Below are 18,599 nucleotides of genomic sequence, written 5' to 3' on the forward strand. Positions count from 1 at the left end.
GTAAATTTTTTTGCGCAAATCTGTGGAAGCAAAATAAATATGAAAATGTTTCAATTTCGTCAAATATGGACAGGGTTGCTGGCGTAGAAGCAAATACGAATTGAATGGGTCAATTTGAATGATATTTTTTGCTACCTCAAAAATGAAGAAAACAATTGTAGCGCAACTTTCATACGTAGTAAAGTGCCTCAATTACTTTTATAGATATGTCAATACGTAGTACAAAAATTTAACCACAATTTGTCTCTCGCTATCATCTTCTTTGTATTCTATCATTTAAGTTGAACTTTTTATTATTTTGATTTTATATCATCGGAAAAAGTTATTACATTAAAAGAAATGAAACATTTTTTGTCTCAATTTGAACACCTCATGGAATCCAATAAACAAATAGATAGTTCAAGAATTGAAAAGGGGAAAGACTTTCATGCGCATAGATCTGGGATGAAAGAGAGTCCAAACTTTTTTTGTGACTTTGTGTCAATATGGTGACACAACAAAGCCAAATAAAATAATATTTTAAGGTTGCCAGAACTTTTTCCACACAAATTCGGGCCGGACAAAACCAGCTGATTTTAATAAAAACCTGGCAAAATCCAGACATTGGATTTAATGCTTCTGATCAAAAATCCGGACAATATCTGGGAAAATTTGGTTGAAATCTATAAACTTCTCAACAAGAAAAATAACATAAGTTAAGTAATTTTGATCAAAACATATCAGAAGATTTTAAATCGTTTTTAAAGTTTCCAAAAAACCTTACTTGATTATTTTTAAAAACTTGCTTAAAAACAGTTTTGTTTGGGAGACTTAAACAAAAAAAGTACAACACGATTTGTTTAGTTTCCAACGAACACAAACACATACAGGATCTCAATGAAACTTTTTGATTCCTTTTTACTTAACTCTAATCATGCATCAATATCCTCTACGCCACAGGTCGTGACGAATTTTAGTTTGATTAAGGCGAATTTAAGAAATCAATCCTGACTCTTTTCAATGAAATCCGAGCAACCGGGCAGGACCAGAATTCTCCTACATTTTGTATCAAATATCCAAGCAAACCCGGAAAAACCGGGCAATCCGGCAAGCTTATAATATATGCTAATCAAAAAAGCTTTCAGATTGAAAAGAAAATAACACAATTGGAGCACTAATTTTTTTTAAAGAGAGAATTTTCAAAGGTTAATCCAAGATTCGAGGTTGATGAGAAAGTTTTTTACATTTTTTACAGTGCAGGAAATTAAGATAGAAAGTTGTTTTTTTCTATTTGAATTGCTATCAACTTGTCAAAAAGTTGAACTTTTTATCTTTTTTGCTGTGATTTTGGGAAAACTTTATGACAATTTTTTTTTATTTTTTTATTTATTTATTTTTTTTAATTGTCATAAAGTTTTCCCAAAATCACAGCAAAAAAGATAAAAAGTTTTCGATTTTCGCACAATTGTAACGAAACCTTCTCGAAGGAGTCAGAACATTATGTTATTATTTTTGCAAAATAATTACAAAATTTTCATTCAATATTCATATGATGGGCTAATAGGGTATCAACAATGTTACAAAAAATATAATGAAACGGTAACAATAAAGCCACAATCTCCAATTTGTCTAAAAAATTTCAAAGTTTTGCTCATATTGTTGAAAAGTTGTCTAAATCCTACTAAAAAAGGACATCACTTTTCATCGATATGGCCGATAAATTAATAAAACAAACATAAATTACGATGATTAATCTCTCCATAAAGTTGTCTCACATTTTCAAAATATTGTCACAAGATTGTCAAAAATTTATCTTGCTTTGAAATACCTATGGTCACAAAAAAAACAATGTGTTATTGCGAACAAATTGTTTTGGAAATTGTTCTTATTTCAAATTCAAATTATTGCAAAATTGTCAGAAAATTCACAAAATACATGTCATAAAATTATATTGAAATGTTAAAAAAATGCTTTTTGAATTTTCACAAAATGCTAAGATGTTATAAAAATTTCTTTAAAAAAGAAACAAAATTATCATGATAATTGAAACAAAACATTAAAATAAAATAAACATCAAACTATAACAAATAAAATTAATAAGTTTCAGAGTTGTCAATTTTTTCCGAATGGAAAAAAAATAAAAATTTATTTCTCATGTGTGAAACCTATTTTCTTGGAGATATTTTAAAAATCACCAAAATGTCAAAAAAAAGGATCATCAAATCAGAAAAAAAATTCACCGGTTCAACGATTTCCTAATACCATGGCCATAAGACTGTCACAGATTTGATACAAGTTTATCTTTAAACGGATATTCAAATTGTGACCATATTTTCACGAAGTAATCAGAAAATTCTGATGAACATTTTACAATGATGTTAAAATTCTATAAAAATGTATATTCTTGGACTTAGAATATAAGATTTGAAAATTGGAAAGATGAATAGAAAAGTTTTTTTTTTAATGTAACTGAATTTCTGCGAATCGCCTTTTTACTACAAAATGTGAACAAAACTGTTAACACCCCAAAACATAACAAAGATATCACTGAACTAATACAAATTATCTTAAAATCTTTAAATAGTCAAAAAATTATCATAGCTAACACTTGCTAACACTTGTCGCTAAATAATCAAAAAGCTTCCATAAAAGTGTTCATGAATTCTATCAAAATTGTCTTTAAACTGTGACAAATAATGATAGCAATCCCAATAAAATAACCAAAAACTTGCCACAAAAAGGTAACAATGCGAACACAAATATTGTAAAATTGTTGCATAATTGCTCTTACTTTTTAATTTTAACTTAAAAGAGCCACACAATTTTGATTAATTTTTGATAACTATAGCTAAATTGAAATAATTTCCACTTAAATGCCACGAAACATATGAAATTTAAACAAAATTCTATTTAAAATTAAAAAAAAAAGAAAACTTTCGAACTTATCATAAAATGTCGAAATTCTACTTTAGAAGCTCAATCATTGTCAATGAATGATCACAAAGTGTTCTTGAAATCCACAGAAAAATATTTTACAAAGTTTTCAAAAAAGTTCATCAAAACTTTATCAACTTTCAACAAATTGTGGAATAATGAGAAAAAAAAACTGTCGCATCACTTGTAAGTTAAGCTACAAAATTATCACATAATTGAATTTTTCAACTAGATTGAGTCGATTCAGTGTTATTTTTGAATTTCTCAAACTCTGGGGTCTAAAAAGCTTTGTTTGAACTCAAATCTCATCCATGTTTTTTTCAGAAATTTTAAATAACGTTTTCATGAGTAAATTTAAATTTTAAGGTTTGTATGGAAAATTGAATATTTTGTACATGAGTCCAATGAAATTCTAGTTATAAAATCATAAAATAAATACCATCCATGAACTTTCAAAATACCCAGCTGTGGTCTGTTAATCCAAGCACTTTTATTGTTTGAATATAGCCCTTTATCTATCTGAAATTATTTCAACAAATGTTTTTCAATTCGACTTCAACAAAACGAGTTATGTTTGTCACAAAACACCCATTTTCAAGGACTTTTCTACTTTAAGGGTTTCTGAAGGCTACCAAAACATAACAAAAAAAATTTCAGAAGCATCCGATAGCAGTCATAAGGACAGTCAAAATGGAACAATTTTTGAAAATCGGTTCAGAAGGTGTGATTTTACATCCAAAATAGTAATCTGGGTCTATATGATCCTAACGACCTAACCGCCTAATTGTCCTTTTTGTGCAGATTGGATCTTGTAACGCTATTCTAAAACTTATAAATTTATTATATAATTTTGTTTTTGGAAAAGTCAGAAAACTTCGTGAATCCTCAACCGTTCCTGAGATATCGCTTCGAGAAAGTACAGTACGGCCATATTGACCCTAATCGTAAAAAAATGGTAAATATTTCATTTTGTTTAGAATTTTGAGTTTCAGAGAAACAATAGTTTTGTTAATTGAAATTTTACAATTTTTAGAATTTTGAAAAGATTTGTTTTGCTATTTACACTTATTCCATAAAATATATCTGTTTTTATCAAAATGACTATACCTCCTAATACAACACAGCAAAATGATAAGAAAAGACATCCAGGTAAGGGGGGATGATCTTTAGGGAAAACAATTTTGAGAGGCTGCTGGTGAAAATGTTGGAGGAAAGTTGTGCGGATGGATGTAAAGTTAATCGAATTTTCATTTAAAATTATTGAATTGAAATCTGTGCAATGTTCTATAGTTCTTCCAAAAATGTGCACAGTTTTTTTTTAGCCAGAATTGTTTTTTCCCCGAAGTGGTCACCTAAATCTCAAACAAGAAAGCTTATAGAAAAAGTCAACTGCATATGCAAAAATGAGTTAAATCAGTTTATATGGCATTCGAAAATTTGTGTATATTTTCCTTGTGATATTACAATAAATGGACACAAGTAATCATATTTGTTGAATAATCAAAAAAAAAAAACTCTTATAAAAATATCTCAAAACTACAATAAATTTTCCACACAAAGTTGTTCTTAGATTGTCAGAAAGTTATCTGGAGTGACATCAAAAATGTATTTAAATTATCTAAATTAACAAAAAAAAAATAAAATTATAAGAAACGTGATATTTAACAGTGCTCAGATAAAAAAATCTTAAAATTGTCAATTATTTCGTCATTAGAAAAAAAAATATATTTTTTTTAACATGCCTAATGCAGTTTTGAATATAAACTTCTTTGATGTATAGAGTATAAAGTTTGGCTACTTTAACAAAAAAAATTAACTACAATTATATGAACAAATTTTTTTGCAATTTGCAAAAAAAAACGTTTTTAAGCCAACAAATACTACTTCATTGTTTGAAAAATGAGAAATTATTAATATTCAATGGAAAAAGCGGAGTATAAGAGAGCGATCAAAACAATTGCAAATTAGTGAATTTATGTCTCAAAAATTAGCTTCTACATTTTCTTACAAAAACAAAAAAAAATCTTCTTTGAAAATAAAAATGACAAGATTATTCGGAAAGAATTTAAGAATTTGAAGAAATCGGTTTAAAGTCAGCTAAGTTGCAATAGTCTGGATGAGTGAACTCACGTCACAATATTTTATTTTTTGTGTAAATTTCTTGAAAAAATATGCTATATAAGACAGCTTAAACTTAAGAAAGTTATATTTTTATAAATCGAACACAATTTGGTGTATTTTTTATTTTTTAAGATTATTATTTAAAATGAAATCAAAGCAAAACAAAAATTGTGACTGATTGAATACAGATTGTGAGAAACAGTCTGAATTTTAACTCACGATTTCAAAGTATGTTGTCATGTGTAAACGGGTCAAAATCAGGAAAAAGTTTTAAAAAAAATTAAAATTTTAGATTTTTTTATTTATTTTTATTTATTTATTTATTTCACCAAACATCGTAGGCTACATATATATTCTTAAAACTAGAAGTACAATCTTAATATTACTTCAAATACTACAATATTAGGTTCTTAAGTGCCTGTCACCGTAAAAAGCACTTTTTAGCTGCTGTTTAGACATAGTAAAATCTATGTTCTGGTAGTTTTTATTATAATTCTGCATAAGACAATTGATTGGACTATTTTTACCATAATCAGTTCGAGCAGAGGTTAAAATAAACAGATTTCTGGTTCTCAACTGGCGACTCGGACAATAAAAGTTTAACTTATTTAGTAGATAAGTAGATTGAACACGCTGATTAATTATGTCGTTTACAAAGGAGATTGCAGCAAATTCTCTTCTAACACTTAATGGTTCAATATTTATTAGTAAACAGCGTGATTCGTAGCTTGGTAATTGGCTCTGTGACCATCCTAGATTTCGTAAAGCAAATAGAACAAATTGTTTCTGAATGGATTCTAAACGGTTTTTATGAGAAATTTGAAAGGGGGACCACACAACGCTGCAGTATTCAAGTATGGATCGGACATAAGCTGTGTACAATGTTTTTAATGTATATGGGTCTTGAAAATTATAACTAAAACGTTTTATAAAGCCAAGCATACTATTTGATTTTTGAATTACTGAGTTATAGTGATCTACAAAAGTAAGTTTTGAGTCCAATATAATACCTAGATCTCTTATCTTATTGATTCTCTCCACAGGCTCATTTCCTAATGTGACAATTTCATATGACGGATATTTTTTCCTTGTAAATACAATATGTGAACATTTTTTCACGTTTAGTTCAAGAAGACTTTTACTGCACCATTTGTAAAAAATATTTATTTCATTTTGAAACACCCTGAAATCTTCTTCGTTGTTGACTATCATATAAAGCTTCATATCGTCTGCGTATATAAGCACGTTTAGCTGGTTCAGTAAATAAGTAATGTCATTGACGTATAAGATAAATAATAAGGGACCGAGATGGGAGCCTTGAGGCACACCAGATGTAACGGAGATGCTTTGACATCACTTCACTTTTAAAAGTAAACACAAATTTTGAGGCCTGTAAAAAATGGTTCAAAATAGCTTGAAATTTTGTGACGTAAATTCAGTTCACAACCTTGTTGTGTTTAAACTGAGTAAATTTAAGCCACGACTTTGAAGAGACATAACTTTGTTTGTTATTGTTCAATAAGAAAAGTGCTTTCTTCGTATATCAAATTGTGGGTAATTATTTCGTTTAAAGACACAGGAAGAACACTTAAATGACAATGTACTGAAATAAAAAATTATCAATTCTAGTGTGATTTTACGTTACAAGAAAAAAAATCGAGCATTACACAAACTTATTAAATTTTTCGGTGACCAAATCATACTAAATTCAAAAAAAAATTTATTTTTCGAACATCTGCTACTGTTTCAGTCATTCTGCAATAAAGTGGTTGACTTTTAGAATTATAAAAACTCAAAAAAGACCGAAAAAGTTTACTTATGGCACTATGGAACGTGTCAAAAGATTCATCAAAAAAAATATTTAGTCCATTTGTAGTGATAATGAACTTAACACAGTTCTTAAGTCTAAACCCATTTCCCTACAATCTTTGTTTGTTTATTATCGAAAGAATAGGACACGCATGTATGACTTTTGCCAAAACTTTGGCAATTGATTAAATTGAAGATCAAAGACAAACGGCAATGTAACTAATTTCCACGCTTAAACTTTAAATTTGAAAAAACCATTCAGGTTGTCCATGTTCCTAGCCATCTTACCAGACGACCCTTTCCCCTACTCGACTTCTCAAATCGAGCAAAAAGACCGATCGATCCGGGTAAAGTTTACCGGGCTAATAAAATCGCTCGAATTTATTACCGTCATTTATCAGCACAACTTTCCTCCGACATTTCCCCACCAGCAGCTCCCCGAGAGTATTTTCCCCGAACATCATCCCCCCTTACCTGGATGTCTTTTCTTATCATCCCGCCTTGTCGTCGTGTATTAGGAGGTAGTCGTTACGACAATATCGATGAAAGTATCAACACTCACCGCAAGCCAGCCAGCCAGCAACATGGAAGAATCAACGACAATGGACTGTGTCCCAGCCAGCAAGAAGTGAATGAAATGGGGCTAGAGAGGGATCGGCAATCGATACCCCGTACCAGACTCCAACCAATCGCGGTGTGTCTGTGAGTTTGAGTGTGAGCAACCAGTTTGTGGCAGTCGATTGAAACAATCGAATGACATCAATCACAACAATCGGCTGGAGCTTCTACTCCATTCATTCAATGTATTGGGAAGGATTCCATTGAAGATGCTCTCCGGGGGAGGTTTTTTCATCCGTTCTCCTCGTCTGCCCCCACTTTTGCCTATTGGGGTGATGATTGGTTGCTTTTGATGTTTCCGAGTTGATATTTCTAATTAAAGCTCTGCTCGTTGAAGTCGAGGAATGTTTGTCGTTTTTTCTCCTTTCGTTGTCAGTCGCTTGAGGGGAAATCCTCTGAGGGGTTCGAAAGTTGCCACAGACCACACTCTGTGTAGATATTGAGGAGGGTTGGGGGTGATAGTTGTTGTAATTGTAATTGTTGTTTCAGATCCAGGGCGTATTGATCTTATCAATTGATGGGTTTTATTATTGTTCACTGTTTTTTTTTCTCTTTTCCATTCCAGATGTTTGACTGTAAAAACCACATACGGGTCATACAACCGATGGACAACGGCAATCGACTGTACATTTGTGGCACCAATGCGCACAACCCCAAGGATGTGGTGATATACGTAAGTTATGCAGCTTGACTAAGAGATTTCCTAAATTAAGACCAACCTACCTGGTTACTGGAGCCAATAATTGGAATGCAAAATTGGATTTCGATACTCGAAGAAAACAGAAATAACTCAGGGAATTACAATGAAGTTAGAGATCAATTCCCATGATACCAGATATGGGATGAATTGAGCATTGAAAATTTTTGTAAAAATTGCTTGGACTTTTTAAAATTAGACTAAGGACTGAAAACACACATGATTCAATCATGTTGTGAAATGTTGTCACCCAAAATGAACACCTTGCATGTAATAAGAAGCTGGACACAGTATTTTTGGGCCTACGGTCATGCCAAACCAAGCTCAAATTGTACTTTTGTAATTGTTATGGCCAGATCATTATTATTAGAAAAAGGTGTTTATTTGGCTAAAACAATTTGTTTTGGTATCGAAAAATAAAAAAAATAATTATATTTTTTTCATGAGTTAAATGTTCTGCAATTTAGAAAATGTGTGAGAAAATTATTTATATAATAAGCCTAAAAGCGAGACTTGAAAAACTCCAACAAAAATATCAGAAGAGTTTTTTAATTTTATCCAGTCTAGAAACACTATCGTAAGGTGAATTTTATGAATTTCCATCATCATTTTTTGTTTTTATTTTTGTCGAAAATGACTCCAGTCTATAAATTATGAACTTGGGTTAAACAAATATAAATTCAATTTGTAAACATCAAATGTCCGCCATTTCGACAAAAACTTATATTTTAACTATATATTTTAAATATAACTATATATTTTAAATATATAAACCAAAGTCAACGCCACGGCGCGCCGTAGAAACAATGGGAGTTTTGAGAATTAACTCCCCCCCCCCCCCCCTTGAGTGTCTAGAAAAAGCATGCAAGATATTCAACTCGACGCATAAAATTTACAATTTAATTATAAAAAGTTACTCGAAACTAATGCCGAAACCTTAAGAATGGACCCCGTCTACAACAGTTTCACAAGAATTTCTTCTGGATCTTTATTATCAAAATCAAAATCATAATTTTTAATTCTGTACCCAGTTGAAGATTATTTATTTTCTGTTCAAATTATGATAATATGTTTAAAATGGAAAATTGTTCTGAAATCCTGGTTCTAATTTAGTTTTGCATTTCTTTCAAAACTCAATTTTTTATTTGTTCCGATTATAGTCGTTTTACCTGCCTTATGGCATTCGCGACTTTATCAACGTTACAGTTGGCGGCTCGTTATTGAAAAACTTATCCGGTACAACTGTGTTCGATGTTTACTCTTGGGCTCGAACTCACGGATATCGGCTCAGGTGACAACAGACTTGCCAACTGAGCTATATCACAAGCTCAAAACTAAATTTATGATTTTCCATGCTTATATGCATTTTTAATGTTTCATTAAAAATTTTCCGAATTAAAAAAAAAGAAAAAAAAACCAAATCATTTTGAAATTTGGTTTCATATTTCTATTTAAAGTTCTTGAATTTAACTCTTAAGCAGAACTCAAACATAAAAAAAGCTTCAAAATGGCGAACCAGGATTTTAAATTCAGAGTCTGATTCTTCGTTGGATATTCAAATATAAAAAAAACTTCTTTTATTAGATAAGCAAAAAAAAAATAAAATACTGTATTCAGAATCAAACCCTTACTATCGTAATAAAAATTTTAGATTCATGATTAAGGGTTTTGAAATAAATTTAGTTATTGGCTGATATTTAAAATTCTGATCTGGAATTTAGATGCAGACATGTTCTTCAATACGCTCCAGAAATCGTATTGAATATTAGAAACAATTTCAAAATTCAAATTTTCAATATTCAATTCAGGTTCAGAAATAATATTTGAAAAGCAATATCGAATTCGGCTGGAAACTTTGGAATAAAAATACTCAAAAAAAGATTTTCATTGAGAAATTTAAATCGCAAGATACCGCAGATTTGTATACACAATTCAGCTGTTAATCAAAAATAAAAAAGTTGATTTTAATTTTTATTTGCAAGTTATCTTATATGAAAAATATTCTGATTTATTTTTTTTCTTGTAAAATTTGATAAAGAATCATCCACAGGATTTAAACTTAAGAGTTGATTTTTAATAAAATTTGCTTATAATGAAATACATATGCTATCTTCACATAAGAAATGTAAATGGAATTCCATATTGCATGATTATTTGCTGTTAAAAGAACTGCAGTATCAAAATAAATGCAATATTACTTTTGCTTTTGGAAATATAGTTTATTTCGAAGATGAATAAACTATTTTAATTTATTCAGGTTTTACGTAGATTCATCTCGATGAAATAAGGTTCTCTGTTTTGTTCAAAAGGCTTCATTATACAAATTATGTCTCTAATTTTAAATTTTTAGGACATATTTCAAAAGTAACAATGAAATTCGTTAAACTTTAGAGGAAACATGAAGTTTCATTGAGATCCTGTATGTATTAGTGTTCATTTATAACCCTAGAAGCTTATCGTGGATACTGTATTAGTATCCAACATCAATTAAGAAACCAGTAAAACATCATATTTTTCCGTTACTCTGCTCCTCAATCATGATTCATGGTTCTGGATTCTTTATTCTGAACGAAAATTCTGATTCTCAAAATGAAACCCTATTTAGTTTATCCTGATCTAGGATCTTGATTATGGCTTTTGATTCCAGATTTAGATCCAGAGCTTGGATCAATGATTCAATATACTAGATCCTTCACTTGATCGTGGATGCTGACCCCATGTTATGATTTTGGCTTCTGATTTTGAATTTGGGCCCGCGGGAAGAACTCCTCAAAACGGGGTTTTTTTTTTTAAATAAATAATTAGCGTGAATTTGTTAAAGAACCAGAAAGACACAAATAAATGAACAAAACATTCCTCCCCATAGAAGATAGGCAAAAAATATGACCTGTTCAAATCTTTGCCTCGGCATATTTGTTATTCAATTTGTGCTAAGGTTTGCAGCATGATAATTTTGAGAATTGAGTTCTAAATTTGTATAAAGATTATAAAACGTACATGGGCGTTTGAAGCTACACCTAAAATTTAGCCTTTACTCCAATCATGAGTTCTCAACAATTCAACGCTATTGGCATTAGATGTGAACGCGTGCGGCCATTATTGGATTTTGGACCATTGCGCATGGTTGAAGGAAACTAAATAAAATTGTTTGCATGTCCTTCTGGGTTTTGCAGGTTCGAAAAAGAGCACAGAGCACCTTCTTTGCAACTGCAGCGCCCTCCTCAATCGAAGAGAGCGTATATTTGGGGCAAAGTTATTAAGCGTACAGGACATATTTCTGAACATAAGTCCTAAGAAGGTTATATCATATATCGTTGATATCATACCCGAATGAGACAAAATGGTCAATCAACAATCAACTGCCACCTCAATCAACAGCGCAGATGGCCACTGGTCGCATTTGTCTTTCCCCTAGAAAGGAAAAAATGTCCTTTCCTAACCCATCACAAGATAAAAGAAGATGAAAACAATGAATGAATGAATGAATTAAGGTCCTGCAAAATTTAGTCCGAGAGCTCGAGTTTTTATGCCAGTGATGGGAAAACAAACCTATAATCTTTGGCGCAATGCACATTTTGGTGCAAATTTGGCAAATATTTAGCTCCGCTCGGTATTGAAATTCTGCAATCTCTTCTTTGGGCGTAGAGTTAGCTATTTTATTCAAAACTTTGAAAAGGTCTGGTTCAGCGGTTCAGCCCTCTATTAGCCGAATTTTGTTGCAAAATGCCAGGATTTTTCCCGGGTGTATGTACTTTATTGGCAAAATGCAGCAAAAAACTCAAAAAGAATAATGATAATTTTATGAAAAGACTAGCTGACCCGGTGTGCTTTGCTACACTTTTCAAAAATGAATTAAATTTGTTAAAATAATTGAAATTTAGTTTTTATTTCCTAGGCATTAACAATCGATTGAAGAGCAGATTTCCAAAAATGGAATGGATTGTAAAAAAAATCTGTTAATGCTTCCTCGATGGTATGAATATTTTCCAAAATTTTTCATGTAAACATCACACAAAACCTTAAAATGATGATTTTTGTGCCGGAAAGGTTAACAGTTATCAAAGATTATTTTGCCTCTATTTTTTTAAAATTTCAATCTTAATTTTATTTCAGATACACCGGGGCAAGTGAAACGGATTTAACTATAGTTGAACTTTTAAAAATCTTAGAAAAATATGCAAATCTTTAAAACAATTCAATTTTAGTTTGTTTTTTTCCTTAATCAGTTCTTAACGAACTCATGTTGAAAATAAAATATGCAAAAATGTTGATATTTTTTGCGTATATTTAGTCCAGTGAAAATACAGTGCATTTTCTTAACTTATTCATTCCTATATCTGCAATTTTTCTGCAGTATTAATAAATGTTTGGTACTCCATTTCTAACGAATGTTTTTTTATGCAAAAGACCTTCATTCACAAAGACATTTAATTATTTTGATATCCACTTCAGATTCAACACACATAGAATACCCCTTTCTGACCACTCTCATATCATGCTGAATCATTTTGGAGAGGAAGTTCATTAAAGGTAGATGATTCATGGCTAAAAGGCGCGTTTTAACTTGCTTCATCATTCGAAATGACAGGATGAAATCCGGATCACATCTTGGCGTCATTCATTACCAAATGCTGTACAAATGAGCTAGGGATCAAGAAGAAGAAAATCTCATCTAGGCTTCATAGCGCCACCACGTGCATTGAAAATATGCTTGGTTGAGAAATACGCGCCCAAATGTTCCCACTAATCAGTATGCTATGCCATGGCTACTATCTTCTAACGACGTCTGCTCGCGACGTCTCGACCTTGGAGACGAAAAACAAACCGCCCAAAGGAAAGAAAATCTCGAAAAAATGGAAGCCATGACTTTTATTTCATTCAACTTATTACAAATTTAATTATTAAGGATAATAAATGCGACTTTTTGTTATTTTTATTCGATATAAACCGATTCGCATGCCTACAGAATATTCTAAATATAATTTCATTCGAATCGTTTGAGTAATTTCGGAAGAGTAGTACTACAAACACTGTTTCAAGAGAATTTTATATAATAGAAGATTCATCACCATAATTTAAGTTTGTTACTTAAATTTATCGGCCTTATCGGTGAAAAGTGATGTCCTCTTTAGTAAGAAAATCTAAAGATTATGGAATTTTATAAATGGATAGAAGGGAGGAGTGAATGAAAGATGGTGAAAATGAGCGGGTAGAATTTATTTTGAAGCATTATCAGCACATATCAAATTTTTGTTCCACACGGGCCAACTACTATGAAGTGGTAGTTTGGTTTTGCGTTCAAAAATGATTTTTTGAAAGCTTTTAGTAAGATTCGAATTCGTCTGATGTGTTTCTTTGAAAACCTTTTTAACCTTTATTTTTGTTGAACTATTTATGAGTTTTTTAATTAAAAACTTTGAAATCAAGCTCCTTTTTTGATAAAACAGCCAGAATCTGCCCTGTCTGGTAACGAGTGCAAAAAATTTTGGCACCCTTAAGCTAGAGGGATATGATAACAAAAAATAATCAAATTGAAGTTAATAGTGCAAATAAATGATAACCATATCCTTTTCTTAATCTTGTGTAGAGATTTAAAGATTTTTTTCTTTAAAAGATCTAACCAAATTTCCAAAAATTATATGGAAAGGAAAAAATCAAAATTATGATTGCGTTTTGTCTAGAACAGCATGCATTTTACGCGATAAACTGAAATTCTCAAAATTCTTAGGTTCAATATTATCACCAGAGATTCAGTTCAAATCTTAATCCGGAAACTAAAATATTGACATATATTGGCATTCAAATTTAGTAAGGAAATGTGGATCATAAATATGTGCTTGAAAATAGAAATCTGACCATGGAAATAAAATTCAACAATGAGATTGGGAATCATTTCCAACAGAATTCAAATTTAAAAATATTATAACGTTGAATCTGAATGAAACATAAAAACATAAAAGTTCTAAAATATTAGATTCTGAGCTCAGTATAAGAATTTCCAATAATAATTTGTGTCCGAGGAAGAATACTCGTGTTTTCGACTAAATTAACTTATTAATTTTAATTTTGCCCTTTTCCATGTAACTTTTGTAAAGTTAAAAATCTATGAATCGAAGGAGAGGTTCAAATTTCGTATTATAGATTATAAAATTTCCATTTACATCGTAAAACTGTCAAATAAAAGTTTAGAAAAAAGTAAAATTAAAAAAAAAAGGTCAAATTTCAAATTTGATTATTAAAATACAATTAATAATTGGATAAATAATAAATATTAATATTTTTTTTTTTCATTTTGAATACAAGGATTCAGTATCGAAAAATTAATAACATCATAAACTGGCTTCTAAATATTTTTCAAAGTGTTAAAAAATGGATATGAAATTTTTTTTATTTATATTCATAAGATATCATTTTTAATTCATCACTCGAAGCTCATTCAGCCTGACAAACAAAAGGTTAAATTTATTTTTTAAATAATTAATTTTTTGTCATTCTGAAAGAAGATTTAAAACAATGATGATCACAAATATGAAACATGACTGCAAAAAGAAAAAGTTGCTGAAAAAAATTATTTCAAATACCATCACGCTGGTTCAAAATCAAAGCATTGATTAAAGAAAAATCCATAAAGAAAATTGACTTTGGCAGAGACAATGTAGATGTTCGCTGTCTAAAAATACTCTAGCTTATGATATGCATAAAATAGCTCAAAAATACCTACACATTGATTTTTGTTTTCCAGACATATTGGAATAAACAAAATTTAAAATCAGTTCTGGGCATAATGAAATCGAACCTCAAAGTCTCATCAAAGTCTAAGTTTGATTTCAGTTTTGTGTTAAAGATAGGTATACAAAATTTATTTTTACAAATATGGCTGATTCTGCAAGTTTGTATCCCACCAAGGGAATGACAACACGGGACAAAAATCCTCATGGTAATTTTTTCTCCATGGCTTTCAAAACCCATTTTTAAACTGTTTTAAATTTCAGGAAACGGATAGATGGTGATGGTTTGTTTTTAAAACGTACACATTAGTACAAAAATTTTATTTTGATGGTTAAATAAGCACATGATTGGAAACTACGATTAAGAGTCATCAGGGATATCTAGTCTCATAGTAGAATTTTTAATTTTACTAAGCAAAAAAACTAAGAGTAGATCGCTGAAATGTCCAGAAAAATTTTTCTCTCCGAAAAGCTGAAAGTGTTTCCTCGTTATGAGTCATGCAAACTTAACCTCATACAACAAATTTTTGCTAGTTTCAGAGCTCGTAAACTGTATAGCCGGTACCGAGGCTGTTGGACAGATGATTTCTGATGGACGACAAAACTTTTGAAAATCTCTATTTTAAACAAATTAAAGCGTTTGAATCCTATAACATGTCTGCTTGTGGTGAGGTTCCTAGCTTATTAAAGTATGTATTTACTGGTTATTTTTTATGAAATATAATAATTTGTCAAAATTTTGATCCTGTGGAAAAAACAACAATTTTCGTAATGAAAATTTTGGTTTATGCTGTTTTTAAAAGCCTGTAAATAGAAATCTTGTGTACCCTTCGTAACCTACGATCTATACTCATCAATTATACTATAATGTTAATCTCATGATGGTTTTACTTCGTTATCATCAGATTTTGCTAGCAGAAATTTCATTAAAAACGCTTTTAAGTGGCTCAAAAATAATCAAGTTTTGTTAGTTTCGAAACAGCTGAAGCCACTAAAATGCCCTCAGTGACTTAAAAAAAAGAGAATTGGCTAAAAAATTAAGGAATTGAAGAAATAGGATGCATACCGATAAGACGAACAAAAAGTGTGAAAATCTGATCAATATCATGACTGAAAAAAGTGTGCGCCGACCGATGGGAGATACCAAGAATAAAGTATAAATTTTTCTTACAAAAAAATTTTTTTAAAAATTTTTCATGAGTTATCATTTGATTACCTTGATTTCGTTCATAGAAAGTATAGCGATCAAACGAATGGTTTTGGAGACTTTAAAAAAAGAGTCATAAAATTTTCGTGTTTTTAAGCTTGAAAAAAATTAATAAGGTATCTTGAAGGTTTCACTTGAAAGTTAAACTTCATAGGTTCAAGTTATTTTACCAACCAAAAGTTATCATTTATTATTTATTTTATTATTCAAAACCATGTGAGAAAGCTTTTGAATTAATAGCATCAAAGAGCGTCACCTTAAAAATGAATAAAGATCTATTTTTCTAATAGTGATTTTCACATGTTTTGTATTATTTCTTGAGCGATTTTGAATTTTCATTCCGAATCTAAATTCTATATGTATACTGATCCGGAATTAAAATGCTGAATTCTCAATTTGAAATCGATTTTCATTCTTTAATAAAAACAAAAATTTCCAATAATTATGAACGAAAAGGGCTGAATCTTTGATTCTCTATTTGAATTATTTCTCTTAAATTATTTTTTTTTTGTAATTCAACCAGCGAAACTCTGATATTTCAATCCAGGATCACCATTATGAAACTTTTTTAACTTTTCAATTCTGCATGTGAATTAAATGATAGAATTTCAAATCCAAACATTAAAAATGGTTTGATTTTTTAAATATTTCCTTTTAATATTTCGATTATGGAAAAAAAATTGGTTTTAGTTTCAAATGCTAAATCAATATTCGAATCAGAATTTTGTCATAATGATGAACCATACTGAAATTCAAGAGTGAAAAACTGGATACAGATTCCACAATCTCAGCACAGGCAACAAATTTTGATTTGTTTTCTTTCAACTTTCCCATTGTGGGGAAAGGATTTCATTTGTGTAATATGGAGAATTTCGAACGAGTTAAAATTTCGCGAGGTGCACTTTCTGGTAGTTGAACTAGGGCTTAACCTTATTGCCGTTTGCTCACGCACTCCAGTTCAGATCTCTTGATCTCACTTTTATATTCTGGCAAGACGTGAGAAATTGAGTAGTTATGCTCGTAAGAACGTCACACACTGTTTGGCCATCCACAAAGCATGGAATGAATTTTCATTTCAGACCACCAAGCTTACCAAATATTTTTCCGCACTTATCAAAGTTAACAACACAAAATATGGGTTATATTTAGCCTAATTTGGGAATCCTTCAAAATCAAGAAAAAAAATACTCAAAACATTGTTTTTTTTTCATCGAATCATATAAGCCTGTTTATTTGGATAAAATTTGCTCAAAACATTGTTTTGAACGTAAATATATAGTAATTTTTATCACGCAATATAATTATTTTTATTTTGCAAATAAGTTAACAACTTAAGCTAACAACTTAAGTTAGTCTTATCTTATTGAAAATTCGATATTCGGAATTAAGGACTGATCTAAAATTTCATTCACCAACTTCTCTTGTGAACAACTTTTGAAAGCGATTTTTAAGTACAGTCCTAAAATTCCTATCAACAAATGAGAAATTTTGTGAAAAACTGTAGTAGAATTGTTGACCTGAGATAAGATCTCGAGGTTTTGTCCTTAGTACTGAGTCGAGATTGTTTCTATTGATTAACTTTAATCGTTCATCAAAATTTGATTAAGATTTTAAATTATGAGTTTTAAGAAATACATTTTTCTTGACATATTTTTCTACGACCATGATGATATATATAACTTTTCTGTGAGAAGCTGCAGCAAAATTTTTAGGGGACACAAGTTATTTTTTTCGAAAAATTTAAATATGTTTCCTTATATCCCCATTATCATTGAAAATAAAGTTATGTTGAAATGATATTTTAAGAAAAAGCTCTTCCTTTGAATTCAAATAAATAAGTAAAAATTGATTGATTATACCTTATTCAGTCCAAACCAACAGCAACAAAAAGCACTAAAAAACTATTCAATTATTCTACTTTTGCTCCGTCCATCCCACAGTCAAACCTCACCCATCTGTCCCGGTCCGAGTTCGTGCCCGGAATCGGGCTTGGTATCGCCAAATGTCCGTACGACCCGCTGGACAACTCGACGGCCATCTACGTGCACCAGGGCAATCCGGGAGATTTACCCGCACTGGTAAGTAAAAATATATGTTTGAGCTGTCCGAAAACCCACTCGGGTTGCTCCCCATTTCGCGTTACTTCCGGAGAGAACCATTTTTATTTCGATGTTTTTGTTTTCCTTTTTACTCTTCCATTTTGATTCAGACTTTTTTTTCCGGAGCGCTTTTCCCGTGCCCGGATGGTTTATTTTCAGCTGGGCACTAAATTGGTCGCAAACCTTTTCGGTATTGAAATGCTTTTCCAGCTAGACCGAAACCAAAACTATAGGTATAAGCTAATGGAAAAGTCGAACGAAAATATTTATATGTGCTAGCAAATGTCGAGTGAGTGCACAACCGAAGAACCGAAGCAACAAAACGTTGATGAAAAAAACTCCTCTATTCACTAAATAAATTTTAAACTCTGGCAACCACCCCATCGTGAAAGCCATCAATTGTTTAG

The 18,599-nt window shown here is 30.7% G+C and overlaps 1 protein-coding gene across 2 annotated transcripts in view; it reads left to right on the top strand.

Moving 5' to 3' along the window:
- LOC129750510 (semaphorin-2A) overlaps positions 1 to 18,599 on the top strand; it is a 402,306-nt gene that overhangs the window by 329,594 nt on the left and 54,113 nt on the right. For both annotated transcript variants that reach the window (XM_055745474.1, XM_055745473.1), the window contains 2 exons: positions 8,027 to 8,134; positions 18,034 to 18,171. In XM_055745474.1, coding sequence (XP_055601449.1) covers positions 8,027 to 8,134; positions 18,034 to 18,171 — 246 coding nt within the window. The remainder of the gene's footprint in view (positions 1 to 8,026; positions 8,135 to 18,033; positions 18,172 to 18,599) is intronic.

This window comes from Uranotaenia lowii, chromosome 3, assembly GCF_029784155.1.
Source record: "Uranotaenia lowii strain MFRU-FL chromosome 3, ASM2978415v1, whole genome shotgun sequence".
Classification (NCBI taxonomy): domain Eukaryota; kingdom Metazoa; phylum Arthropoda; class Insecta; order Diptera; family Culicidae; genus Uranotaenia; species Uranotaenia lowii.